This window comes from Strigops habroptila, chromosome 3, assembly GCF_004027225.2.
Source record: "Strigops habroptila isolate Jane chromosome 3, bStrHab1.2.pri, whole genome shotgun sequence".
Classification (NCBI taxonomy): domain Eukaryota; kingdom Metazoa; phylum Chordata; class Aves; order Psittaciformes; family Psittacidae; genus Strigops; species Strigops habroptila.
The window spans coordinates 59856173-59870485 of record NC_044279.2 but is presented as its reverse complement, the minus strand read 5'-3'; the positions used below and the strand labels follow the sequence as shown (position 1 = coordinate 59870485).

Here is a 14313-nt window from a genome sequence, read left to right as displayed (position 1 = left end):
ATTTCAGACATTTCATGGCTGATCTCTTATTTCCTTAGGAAGCTTTTTAAAAACAATTTAAAATGTAAATAAAGAGCACTTACTGTATTTTTACAGCTTGAATTATTTGCACGCTGTTTTGGTAAGGGATGTATATTGTCTAGTAGGAAAAAATACTGTAAAATGGGAGGGAAACATGTTGAGTCAGTTATTAATGATGATGTAACAAAGCATGTGGACTGTTAATGGATAAAATATGTTCATACTGGTTTTCTGAAAACTTCCTATTGGATATGTTTTTGCTATGGTTACCTCATATGGTTACCTTAAGGTTGAGTTACTTAACTAGAATGAATAACACAGGTTATTTTGTCTTGTTTAGTACTGTGCGCGTAAATAGTGAGTGCAGTCTAGTTACTTGCCTGGGTTAGGGTAGCATGCACTTGGGGGAAAAAAAAGGAATAAATTAAATATGTATTTTGACATGCATTAAGTTCTTTTGAGTCTTAGTTGAGTTTATTTGGGTGTGTGGTATTGTTTATCAAATGTGGTTTTAATGTGTTACTTAAATAACCCTAATTGCAGACCAGAACAGATTTTGTTGGAAGGGTAATATTACTTGATTTCTTCTGGAAAAATACATCAGCTGTGGAAAACTCTCAAACATGTTATGGTGTACATTAGTATACTTTTAGCAATACTCAGGATGCTTGTTGATGGCAAGTGTAACATTGGCACAGCTATCTTTGTGTATATTTTTATCTATAAATGTATATGCTATATTTCCATCAATGGGAGATGTTGAACGTACTTTACTCATACAAAAATTAGCCTGTGTTTTTGTAGAAATGGCCAAATGCTGCTCTTGATGGTATTTTGTATCTCTGTTGATCTCAACTTGGACAATTTTTACTCTTCCACGTCTGCATTCTGCAAGTGCTTGAGAGATCTTTACTGCTGCTTTTTCAAAATGGAAATCTGATGATCTTCACCTCTGAAGAGCATTGTCAGATAACTGTTGTGTTAGAGTGCAGTTCTCTGTGTGATTCTTTTGGCTGAAATGCTGACTTAAGCAACTTTTCCTTCCAGCCCATCCCCTCAGTTCAGTTGAAGAAAAATTGTAAGATTGTTTAATCATCTTGTGAGATGGCACAGTTAATGTGCTTAGAATAAAAGTAGTTCATCCAGGAAATGAACAATGGACCAGTTCCCTACTCTGGTTCAGCCTAAAAAGCTTTATGAACATACCTGAGCATTTTGAGCATTATGTGAGGGAGTGGTACAACGATGGGAATGAGCGAATGGCTGGAAGAGAACCTGAGAACTGCTTCAGCTGCCACTAACACCAAATGATATGTGTGTGTGTAGCGTTGTTTTGTGTGCTTTTTCATTGTTTTGTGTGACTTTGTATGTAATGTAGTTAAAAAAAGAATACTAGCAATACATGTATGCGTATACACGAATATTTTTAAACACTGTACTAAACAAGTATTTATGAGGATTTTAGTGTAATCTTATAAAACTTTCCCCAAATGCCAACTATAAAATCTCTATGTAGTTGCAAGGATTAAACCAGTGATAGTTCTTTAAGGGTCAATGCAGTCAATGACTGACATGACACAGTGAATTGGTGTTAGTAAAATGACCAATCATCTTCAGTTGTAGCTTGGAAACTTTCAGATCATCGTGTCTTCTGGCACACAGAAATACTCTGTTCTTGCATCACCATGATGTGAAGATAGTTCTTTGCAAATTGCAGTAATAGAGAAGATTTGTAATATGGAAACACTGTGTTTGGCTTCCAGGAATCTGTTTTCCATGCAAAATAAGTATAGCCTTACAATTTTGAAGTATTACAGATTACCACGTCTAGTTGAGGCTGGAACTTTTGTTCGAGTAATAGACTAATAATAAAAAACCCAAAGCCTCCAAATGAGCTTAAAAAATTGAAAAAGGAAAAAACCATAATATGAAATGATGATCTGTGTCAGAATGAAGAAGACATTGTTAATGGAATCGGAGCATGTCAGAATGGTTCAGTGAGTCAGTTACACAGAGTTGTCTGTGGCTGGAATTGACTGATAGGACAGAGGTCTGATTTTAGCATGTATCATAATATAGATTTGCAAGTATTCATATATTGATTGAGATAAAACCATGTTATTACTTTAAAATTTTATTACTGGTTTGTAGTGTAGGAAATTGGGCACCCTGGAAGTCTGAACATGTTAAAATTACTTGCGCTACACAGCCTTATGAAAATGAACAAAAAATGAAAGTAATTTCTAAATCTCTGTATAGATTAAAGAGCATCAGATTTGCTTATGCTTCAGAGCATGGTTGTTGACTTTGTTCACTATCTACTGCTTTAGGACAATGTAAGTATGAGTATATACATGTATGTATAAAATATAGGCTTAATGGAATTTCTGTAGGTGGCATATGCTGTAGACATTTCTATAGTTCTGGGAAAGCTATTTTTAATGTCATTAGTGTGGGATAACTATATTCAAGGGACACAGCAAACGTATGTTATATATTTAAATATAAGTTAGGCAGAATGAGTGTCATGGAATTATGCAGGCACAAATATTATCAGTATACTTGTGAATCACTGGGCAGATTGTATTACAGAGCCACAGTGAAAGAGGGTTCTAACAAAGTGCTGATGTACTGCATTTTTTTTGCTTTTTCAGCGTGAAAGATGTACAGAAAAGGAGTTCAGGCTGTGTTGTAGTCAAGAGTTTTCTTGACTATTCTGATAACCCACAAAGCACTTTATGATCTGTTAGAACCTTCTAGGGGGAGGATCCTTGTGTAGCCCTCTCTAGAGATCCATCGGTGCTCCTGAAGACAGATTAGTCAAGCAAGTTTGCAGAGTCCTGTGGTGAAATCTTCCTGCTTTTCAGTTGCATCATAAAGCACAACTGCAGGTTTTGGGGGGTTCTTTGCTCTTTTTTCTTCTGGTTGTTGATACTGTGATTGCTGATTTCAAAGTTTGATTCTTAATCTTGAAAATCTTAAGTAAAATGAAAACTTGAGATCTGTAGGACCTCTTAAAAGTTGGAGGAGTTCTAATAGTAATAATTCTAAAGTATTAATTTTTTAAAATCTACATTGGGCTTTAGTTTAAGAGGACTTTTCATACCATGTATTGCTGGAAGAACGGTGATTCTCATTTAATCTGCAGCATGTATACCGTTTAGGTAGAAGCTCAGTTGAACTGTACTGTTGCAAGTGCTTCAAGTATGTGAGAAAGAAATCTAAACTATACTTTCTCTCATATGAAATTACGGTGTTCATTTTTCCCTTTTAACCAATCGCCATGACTGTACAAACCATGATTGCATGATTTTTATTTTTCTTTTTTTGTCTCTATGCATTTAGAATTGCCAAACATAGATCTATTGCCTTTCCCCCATAAGTGTGTATATTAGACATTCCATAGAAAGTCCCTGTAGAAAATTAAATCTTCTAGCTTTGAACTTACCTCTTTTGAATATGACTGTTGTATTACATCACGTGTGTCATGAAAAATTACTGTTATCACTTACTTTGCCTCTTCTATGAACTACATTTTTGAGTAGTTGCTGAAACAATTCTTCATTTTAATTATGAATTAGTAAAAACTAATTTATGCAAATGAATTGGAAGTGAATTTCCTTAGTTTAAGAACTTACAGTTGTATTTTGAAGACTTATGCTTTATTCCAGAAGATGGATATTTACTTTTTACATTTAGAGCTTAGGACACCAGCAGAGCAGATAAGTTTTCCTGTAAAAAGACATTCATCATTCTTGCAAGACTACAGTTTGTTCTATTCTGTGCTTCAGAATCAAACTACAGTCAGTTGTAATAATGAGACCGAAAAAATTGAGAAAAAAGTTTCTTCATTTTATATTAGTTAATGAAAGTAGAATTACATTGTTTAGCTGCCATCCTAAAAGTGGACCAATAGAGGCTTTGTTAACAAAATGTGTAAAGTTTTGATTATTTATTAATATTGTGCTTGATACAACTCTATGGGGGAAAAGTATTCTTACACTGTATAAAATCTCTGCTTTTATTATACTATGGGTATGTGGAGATGTATGGTTACGTAGTGCTTAATAAGCCTGACGGACGTTTGGCCTAATGTAACTGCTTTGCTTGTATTTCAGGGAAGTTATCAATTCACTGCATGTTTATTGGCAATCAGCAGCGGTTGGTAAGCAGTCATTTGATGTTTGTTTTTAATCATAACAGGAATTTCCATTTTTTACCTTGACGACCTTTCCACCAGGCTTTCTTGTCCATGTTGGTGGTGTTGTCAGTGCACGGTCTGTGAAGCTCCTGGATCGCATTCACAATCCTGGTATGTTAACACAAGAACAACTTCCTTGCCCAAGTTCAGTCATAATGATCATGTACTTCTAATATCTATATCTAAAATCTATTTTAACAATGTATATTAAAAAGCAGTGTTTTTCAGACAATTTAAGCTTGAAAAATAACAGTCATTCAGAGGGTATGTTTTTAGTGAGAAACTTCAAGTTAATGGAATAATAAAGTACTTTGAATCCAGTAACTTTGCACTAAAAATAGTCTTTGAATTATTAAGGGTTTAATTATTTCTTTTGCATCAAGTTTTAATAATTCAAAGCAGTAAGTTTTTCATTCAAGCGCAAACAAGATGAAATACTTGATCTTAACTATGAATGATTTCTGATTTTCAGCACCTTGAAATCCTTAAGGACTAATGACTACAATTAAGCTAAATATATGTTTTTAACCTCTTTTTATAAAATCTTTACAGCTTTGTTTCTGTTCTTAAAAACATATACTGAATAGTACTTTTAGATTTTTATTTAATATTTACTTGGGAACCCTAGTACTGGAACATGTGTATTTTGCATGTCCTAGTTCTGACATCAGAATTGAGTGACTTGACTTTGAAGACTTTGTAGTTATATTTGCTGAGACAAGCCAAGGAATACTCTGTAAAAAGTGGGAATTAACAGTGCACTAAAAATGCAGAGTAAAAAATAGCACCTGTAGTTGTTTTGCATGCACTAGTCAGGAGTAATAAACAAAGTTTGTGCAAATGCATCTTTAAAAGCAATCAAAACCAAAAAATAATACTTTTTTTTTCTTTTATTTCTTTTTCCTGTAGCCCAAGGCAAGTAATCCTGCAAGCAGGTAGATTGTTGCTGAGGTATCTAAAGATCCATTAAACTGGCAACATGAAATAAAGTCCAAGATTGAATGCAAATTAAAAAAACTAAGGGATTTTTTTAAAGCATATGAGTACACAATGTTGGATCAGTTTTGGGGTTTTTTGTTCCCTCTCCCCCCCCCCCTTTTTAAGATTTATTTCCACAGTCTGGAGAGAAGATTAAAAGGAATGTCAGAGTATAATTTATATGTGAGTCCTTCCTTTCTTTGCTACAAAGTTGTTTTAGGCTTCGGTATTTTCAACAGATTTCCAATACGGGTCATTTATGTGGAAAATTTACTGTGTGGTAAATTTATTTAGGACAAAATCAGTTTTGCTCAGAAGTTTTAAAAACTAATTTCTTGCATTATGCATTTCATTATTTTTATGAACTGACTGAAGGCAGGATAAGAAAGAAGGTAGAGGTGCATATTTGCACAACTCAGTGGCTCTTTGCAGTGTTTTTGCAGGATTTGTAGATTGCTCCTGACAAGTGAATGTAAGATGCATGATACTTGAACTCAGTATATTGCAAAACATTGAAAACAAAAGGGGGACTGAAGGCACATGGCTGTGGGAGGGAAGGTGAAGAAGTAGAAAAAAAGAATTCTGACGCTGTGATGATCATACTAAGTCAAAGAAGTCTGTAAAATGGTAAAGGAAACAAACTAGCAAATGAACAGGAAAATGTAGCAAAAGGAAGAACATGTGAAGGTGGATTTAAGACAATAATTGCTATATACTGTACACTTTGATCACGCCTAGTGCTAGATTGCTATAGCATGCTCCTTTTTTCCCTTTCTATTTCAGCCTCTTATTAACTCTGCTGTCTGTGTCTTTCCAGTTCCTGTGGAGTGGTGTTGTCAATTGTGTTCTTGTTGGTAGTTTTTTTTCACTATTCTGCTCCTATAACTGATCTACTAATTTGCTGTTTTGAACTCAGCCTTTGTCGGAATTATGGGTAACACAAGATCATACAAACTGCTAGACTGGAATAGTTTCAATTCAGGTATTTTACTAGTCATTCAGTACTACATACGCTGACAGAAATTATGGCAGCTCAGTGAAGTTCTTAGAAATGCTTTAGGATATTTAGGTTAATGCTTCAAATTTAAATCTGTTTAATCATCAAATGCCTAAATGTCTTGTTTTAATGTTGTTAAAGGCTTTCTTTAAAATTGCAAAACATTGTTTTAGTATAAAGTAGTATTGCTAAGAATAATATCAATCTGGAAAGCTAAATGTTCAGATGATTATTTTGTAGTAGCTTTCAGCTCAGTGTCCATGAAACAAGTAATTTAGGGAAAGAGTTCTTGATTTATAAAATTGGGATTGCATCAGGTGTGAATTTTTCTTTTTTTTTTTTTTTTTCTGTTTTTTTCTTTTTTTTGTGGGGGGTTGTTGGGTTTTGTTTTGTTTTGCATGAGCTTGCACTTTCTTCAGCAGTGGTTGTACTTCTGTTAATTTCAGGAAATTGAATATGTTCGCTCTAAGTAATAGATATAAAAGTTGTCTGAGAGAACTGAAAATACGTGAAGAGGACTGTCTCTTTAAAGGGAAAGGGTAGTATGTCATCCTGGATTGGTTGGTTCATAAATCTTGTGTCGTAAAATGCAGTCAGCTTGCAGGACTTACAGCGTAATTATTTGAACATTTTAATCACTTTAACACCTAACTTGAAAAAAGCCCCAATATTCTATTTTTTGTGCAGTTTTAGAGATCAAAGTATGTAACTTCCTTATAGAGTGGCACAGAGAATGGATGAGTTGATGAGGCAGTCTTCCGAAAAGCTACATACAGTACTGGCCTGTTGGGGGTGGGGAATAAAGACTTTTACCCCACCCCCCTTTTCCTCTGGAAACGAAACATGCTTTAGAAGAAAGGCAGGTATAACTTCTCTATAATACCCAAACCAGCAGACCTTGCCAATAGTCAATGTTTTTAAAGCTGGCAGAGTAAAAAGGTATAAAGCTGACCTCTGGGAGTTTGTTTCCCCTTGAAACAAACTTTCCTTCGTGGTACTTCACTGTTGCGGTGCAGCTCTGTGTTGTGCTCTAAACTTCAGTTTAAATTTCCAGGTATCCTTGTTCCTTGCTGCAGTAATCATCCCGTAATATTATAATTATGAGGATTTCTGGTTTTGCTGGTTTTATTTGCTTGTTCTAAAGTGATAATATTTTAAAATAAATTTTACTTTCTGTATGAAACTAATACTATGAAATTCTAAGATCTGTTACTGGTATAGCATAGTCTGAATCAAGGTGTTAAAAATGCGTCAGAATTTTTTTGTCATGCATGAGGCCATGAAAAGTTTGAATTAATTGTTGCTTCTTCGAGATAGTGTTTAGTAGGATGTTACCATGGAAGAATTTTATTAGAATAATGGAGTGAGTTATGTACAGTCACTAAACATGTATTGAGCTAGGCTAGAACGTGATGCAGAAATGTAAGACTAGGAAGGTAAGGGGAAGTCATGAATTAATTTCTTGACAGAATATCCAAAACAGGATGCTAAATTCTTTAAAGATGACAAGAAAGAGAAGGCGAATATATTATACCCAGAGGTGATTGTTTCCCAAAAATGTTGGGGTAGGGAGGTCTAAAGCCAACAGTAATTTTGGAGTTAACATCCTGCTGATGAGAACTGTCTGTATTTCTGCAACCTTGACATGTATCAGCAGCTCTGCAGTAACGGTCTTGATAATCCTACTGGTCAGGGACTGAGCAGGTTACGCTTATATTCCTGGAATTGTGTTTCTTTTGCAGAGCTAGGTGTGTTGCTGAATGAAGAAGAAAGGAGGAAGACAGCAGCTCGAATGTTACATATGGTGTATGATGGATAGTAGAGTTGCAGATTAAATGCAAATTAACTCTGTCTTAGACTGGAATAATGAATATGCTGTGCAGATCTGTCATCGAGAAACCAAAGGAGAAGTTTTCTATTCATCTCTCCCTTCTAGAGCTTTATTGCCAACTCTGTTATTGCTGGCTAATACTTGGCCTTAAGGAGAGCAGGGATTTACACAGTTTAAGGAAAATAATACTACATGTTACGCTCACATTCGCAAGAATGTAATCACGGCCATAAGTAGGCTAAAATTATTTTCCTTTTTGAAAATATTCAGGCTTTGTTTAAGCTTGCTAGTACCCTGCGTAGTAGCAAAGAAGGATATTTCTTTTTACGCCGATGGCAAGGAGGCTTATTTAATTAAATGTGTAAGATATAGCAGGACCATCTGATCGTGGTGAAAAGTAAAAGATTTAAAGATACTTGAAAATCAAACGTGGAAGTAAAGACTGTTTCTTGAATGGAAAAGAAGCTACTTAAACGTCTGTGAATTGCATATAGTTCAATGACAAAATTGTTTAAATGTTTGTAAAATTACGAAAAGGTGATGGTCAAGATGAATCTGCAAAATGAAAGTAGACAGAGCAGAAATTTATAGAAAAGAGGGTATATAGTAAAGTGGAGGAAATACACTGGTGCTGTCTTTGAAAAGGGATGTTGAAGATGTACTATAAATATGAAAACAGGAAAGGAATCCTGGATCCGGAAGACTGGATCTTTGTTAAAGTTTCTCTTTGAGGTTAAAGGTTCCTTAGGAAGTGCAAGGAACTTGCTGAATAGACTGCTTTTGCATATGTCTGTTTCATAGCACTAACATATGCAGTGTTCTCACATAATTGCATTTTTAAACTCCTTATTGAGGGAGCTGCTTCAGAAGTGATTCTTCAGCTCCAGTAGTTAGAATATGGAAGGAGAAAAGATTGTTAAGAAAATTCCTAAGGATCTCGTGTGATACCCAAGGAGCACAGGAGTTGCTGTGGGAGTGTGAAATTCTCCAGAACTCTGTTTTTGTATATGAAGAAATGCAAGCGGAGAGCTTGAACATGTTTTGGTTCTGCAACTGAATGCTTTTCTTTCACAGAAACACAAACATACAGTGAAAGTGCGAATTACATTTCATGCGAATTACACCCCATGCCTGGGGTGTAAATGTGGCATACTTGTAAACACAGTAGAAAATGTCAGAATGTTTCTGTTTTTCTCTGATGTGGCGATCGTTCAGAACTAGTAGAAAACCAACATTTTAAGCTTGACTTCTTGCTTTTTCTTGGAGAACTTCCAGATTGACTTCTTGTATATCAGTGTGTGTTGGTATGATAATGGGAGGTTAAGGCAGTTGTCAGAGGCTTTTCTGTGTGAGGGACGCAATGTTTTTCAGTAATATTTTAGTCTATTTTTATGCAGTCGTCCCAGAGGAGTGCATATTCCTGAATGGTTTATATTGTTAATGTGAGTGGTGTTTGAATATTCTTTTTTGAAGCAATTGCACCCTTATGTTAATGAAATAATTTGCTTTGGGACTGTGCGTTATTTTTCTTTTGGAAAGTTCTGAGTAGATACTTGTGCAACTGAACAAATCAAGGTCACTGTCAGTCTTCAGAATAGTATTCCTGTGTTCTGTTAGAGGTTCATAAGTCAATAAACTTGGCATTTAAAATCTTTGGTTTAGAATTCTTTGCCCAATAGTAATGCTATTTAGTTTGTTCATATTGATTTAAAAGTCTCCCTGAAATTAAGCTGATGGTGTGAAAGCCATCATAGACTTTTCACTGCACAAGTGCTCCAATAAAGCTATTGCTTATTGCATGCTACAGTTTGGATTTGAATTGATGGTACAAAAGAGAGGAGAACCTTGGTCTTGCAGAAAATTGTGTTTCTTGCTCATAACTCTTCCTAATTTAAGAACACAAGACTTGGCTAAAACCTTGATACAATTTCCTTCATGAATTACAGTGAGTTTTTTCAGCCTTATGATATGTCACTGTTGTTGCAAAGATATAGTTGTAGAACTTCTTTCTGGCTCAAAATATATTATTGTTAGAAGATAACTAGAATGATTCTACTTGAAAGGATGTCTTCCTAACTAAATTGCAGGTAAACATGACCTTGTAAAACGTCTATGACCAGTATTGTAGGAAAATGGCAGATAACACTAGTTCTAACTGACCATAAAAGGATTATAGAAATTAGTCTGTTTAAATATTAATGGATGAGATCATTATCTGAGCTGAACTAGGCACAGGAGATTTTCCTTTTAAGTGCTAAGACTGAAGATCCTTGATATGCCGCATTTCTTTAAGGAAATATCATAGTTACTCTTTTTTTCTGGCTCAGTTTGTACTTTAGCTTGTTAGTGCAATTTGGTTTTGACCTCTTGCACTAAGATTTTCAGTGTTTTTTGTAAGTTTCAAGGTTTTGATCTCTTTTAATCTGGTCTCGCTGAGGTCCTGAACTCCAAAGGCCCTGTAGGAAAGGTTCCTTGGATCCAGAAGTTGTGAGAGGCTTCTCTGACTGGTTTTTCTTAAAATAAACAGTTGTGAGTGTACAGAAGTAATGAATGCAGAGATTCTGTGGATGTAACAAATAAAAGCCTGAGGACTGTAAACAATGAATAGGAAATACGGAGGTGGTATAATTTTGTGCCAAGTAATGCCATACCGTTTCTTCAGTTGTGCAGTGAGGTAGGTAGTGTGCATAGCAGGCAGCAAGAAAGCAGCAATCTTGTCTTTGAACTTTTATCTTCGTTTGTTGAGAGATGACTTTTGTTTAAAATTATGTATGTTTCTTTCAAGGAGTCTGTTAGATAAATTAATATTATTGTTGCTTGTTTTCAGGTGCAAGCTAGTTTGGCTTGTATAAAGCTTTAAATGATACTTGTAGTTAATTTTGTGATACCAGTTATAAAATAGATAAAATGTGGTCTAAGAAGATTTGTCTTGTTACAGCATAGCATCTCCAGCTTTGTGTTCTCACCACTTTGTTGCCATCATTTGAAGATGTCCTTTAAAGATCATGTGTGTTTTAAAATAGGTTGTATTTATTGTGCCAAGATGACAAAGCAACGGAGAGATACAAGATAAGAGTAGGTTTAGGTTTTACCTAGCAGCTCTTCAAAGTGACAGACCATGCCCTTGTTACTGTAATAGGATCAATTAAAACAGATTCCTGGATATTCTGTAGTGCCCACTCATGATTAGAGGAACCTTAAGCTCTGAGGACTTGACCATTATAGGATGAATGACTGATGGAAATAATAACTAAAAGCTGGAGTGACAAAGTTACGTATTTAGGTCTGGCAGCAATGCATTAATTTCTGGTATTTAACATTTTATGATGCCTGGACAGTTCTTTTGAATCTTTATAATTCTAAGGAAGTATGGTGCAGTTTAAACCTTTATTTTGTGTTATCTTAATAGTTTAATTTTATGTTTAATTTTTAATATGTACATTATCTTTTTTTTTCCTTCAAATTCTGTATTTATTTTTTGTGTTTTTATTTTAAGTTGCGGTGGTTTCCTTTAGCTATAAATTAAATTATTACTGCAGTTTGGTATTATTGCAGGATTTTTTTGTTTGTTTGTTTAGAGATTATACTTTTTTGCAGCTTGTGCGCTTCCTATCAGACCTTCATCTGTTATTAAAAGTGTACGTTGTAGGATGTGTTACTATTATGGCTGTTGTAGTTAATGCTTGGTAGTATTGGCAGCAGCTTTTGTTGAACCAGTTTATGGAAAACTATTGCTTCCAAGATTGCCTTTAATATTTAGAAAAGGTTAAATTATGCTGCAGTCTGTCCAAGTGATTCTTGTATGTTTATTCCTAAGATTGATTACATATACTACTTGCAAGGTGTCTGATAGACAAAGCATAGAACAGTGGAGGTTTGCTTTTTTCTTTGTGAAAATACAGGAAGTTACTTTCTTTTTTCCATCTGGGACATTCTGTTTAGATTTACAAAGTTAAATTAATTTAGGTCACAGATGTCATGTCACAGTGGACTACAGAAAATAGTTGTGTTTAGTGATGTCAGTTGTAAAGTTTACAAGATTAGCCAGTTGAAATATCGTGTCCTGTAAATGCGTGAAAGCTGGATGCAGTTTTAATCATACATGTTTATTTCTTCAGTAATTTAAGAATTCTTTCAACATCCAATCTTAAGCCTGCTTTTTTGCTCATTCAGCAGTTTGGTCTTGAGAAGTGGGATATGTGCTGTCAGACCTCATCTGGCAGAAAAGCACTGATTAAATATTATTCTCTAGGCTGGATGTTTTGTCTGTAGTTTAAGCTTTCTAGGAGTAAGTATACCTGTTCTCTTTGGTGGTGTGGTTGCACTGTTTCCTGCTGTTTTAGTGTATCTTAGTTTTCATTTGATAAATCCCAGTAATCTACTTCCTTCCGTTCCGTATTATAAGCAATGTTTTCATTTTCACATCTTTTGGTCTTAAAGATGAATATAGGGAGTAATTTTTAAAAAAGGATGGGGTGGCTTTGAAAATCATTTCAAAGTTTAGATTAGTCTGTTGTAGGTTTAGTTACTTGCTACCCAAGTTTTGTGTTTAAACTTCACAGACAAGAGGATTTGACTTTTTATACAGTTATTTAATCACTAAATATTTTAGAAAGATAAAGCAAACAAACAAACAAAAAACCAAACCCAACCCACCAAAACCAACCCAAAACCACCAAATAAACCTACCAAAAAATCTCACACTTCTTTCTGTATAAGCAGATTAATAGTTTTTAAAGAAGATGCAAGAATAAGGGGATAAGGAAGGTGTGGATAATGGCTCTGCCTAGTGAAGGACTCCAAGTTTAAACTTGACAGACTGTTATTGGTGTCTCCATTGCCATTTTTGAGACAACAGAACAATGAGTACGATTCATAGTATGATTGTCCACCTCATTTCACAATGTTACATTGTAAATGTAAATATTTACTAATTTATACAATATTAAAATAGGTTGAAATTAATCATACACTTCCTCCTTCAGAGTAATTGTCGCAGGGTATCTAAGGATTCAGCTTTAATACAGTAGCTCTTAAGTATGATCTTTGCAGTCAAGAGACCATTCTTAATTTTTCTGCAGTTTTAAGAAATCCGTATGGACCTAGCATAATGTAGATTGTGGCTAAATCTTGAAGGGCCCTGTACAAATGAACCTCTAGCAAATAACTTTGGAAAGGTGTTGCTTCTTATGAATCAGAAAGTAGTGATAGTGTCTAGGGTTATCTCCAAGTGAAAGATTTGGACAGGATGTCCTGTCAACAGTACAGCTTCATAGAGGTCCACCTTATATTTTGAAGGAAAATGATAGGTGAATTGGCGGTGGATAGAACTGACTCAAAGGACATTTAGGGCACAAAATAAGTACAGTGCTGTTTGTATCTTCTAAAGCTGTTTAATAAGCTTGGAAAGCTTCAGTTGGAGAAGGTTTGAGTTGGCATGATTTTGATAGTATACTGTACTGTTGATATTTTCTCAAGTCTTCAACTGTAGAAGCAGTGTGCTTTGGTTCTACTTTGTTATAAATATCATGCCAATTTAGAAAAAAATATCAAAGTAGGTTTAATATTCAGCCTTTGGTTTCCAATAAAGGGCTCATGAGAGCAGTGTAACTTTTGCAGAGTTTTTTGCTGAAAGTTGTAGATAAACCTTGCTATAAACTACTTGGTAGATTTGCTAGAAAAGCTTGTGATTGAGTGCTATGTATGCTTGCCTTTTTGCTTCCACCTAGAATCCAGGGCCATTACTTTCTGTAACCATTTCAGTGAGCTGCCATAGTTTTCAGTCTGTACTGTCACCTGATCCAAGCATGCGCCAAAATACCCACCGTTTCTGGCTACTGTCTGCTGAATCTGCTTTGCAAACCCTTAGTTCTTAAGCTTTTGCCTTAGCAAAAAACCAACAGACACTCTTACGGAGTGTACTGGACACATGCCATCCTGCTTCCCTAACTTCTCTAATTGTTTATGTAAATCCTTACCTTTACTAAACTTGTAAATGCTACAATGGCATCCCCATGTGAAATTGTGTGGCTCATGTGTCAAAAAAGGCTGCTTGTGAAAATATTTGTCAGAAGAATACGAATGCTACACATTGCACTGCATTCAGTGTTTTGTATCAATTTATTACTGTAATGTCATGGTGTTTGATTTTAATTGTAGACAATCATTTTGTGTTTTAATATGCAAAGGTAAGTTCATGTAAACTGTGAATGTACAGTATTTATAAACATACTGATTTGTATTTTTGGCCTCTTTCTGGAAGAAAAAACCCACTTGATTAAATGT

The 14313-nt window shown here is 34.9% G+C and overlaps 1 protein-coding gene across 20 annotated transcripts in view; it reads left to right on the top strand.

Moving 5' to 3' along the window:
• C2CD5 (C2 calcium dependent domain containing 5) overlaps positions 1-14313 on the top strand; it is a 62721-nt gene that overhangs the window by 20184 nt on the left and 28224 nt on the right. For 19 of the 20 annotated variants that reach the window (XM_030480775.1, XM_030480793.1, XM_030480792.1 and 16 more), the window contains one exon: positions 4225-4333. In XM_030480775.1, the coding sequence (XP_030336635.1) occupies positions 4225-4333 (109 nt within the window). Of the gene's footprint in view, positions 1-4224; positions 4334-6116; positions 6183-14313 lie in introns of all 20 variants that reach the window. The other variant, XM_030480796.1, reaches the window with a different exon arrangement.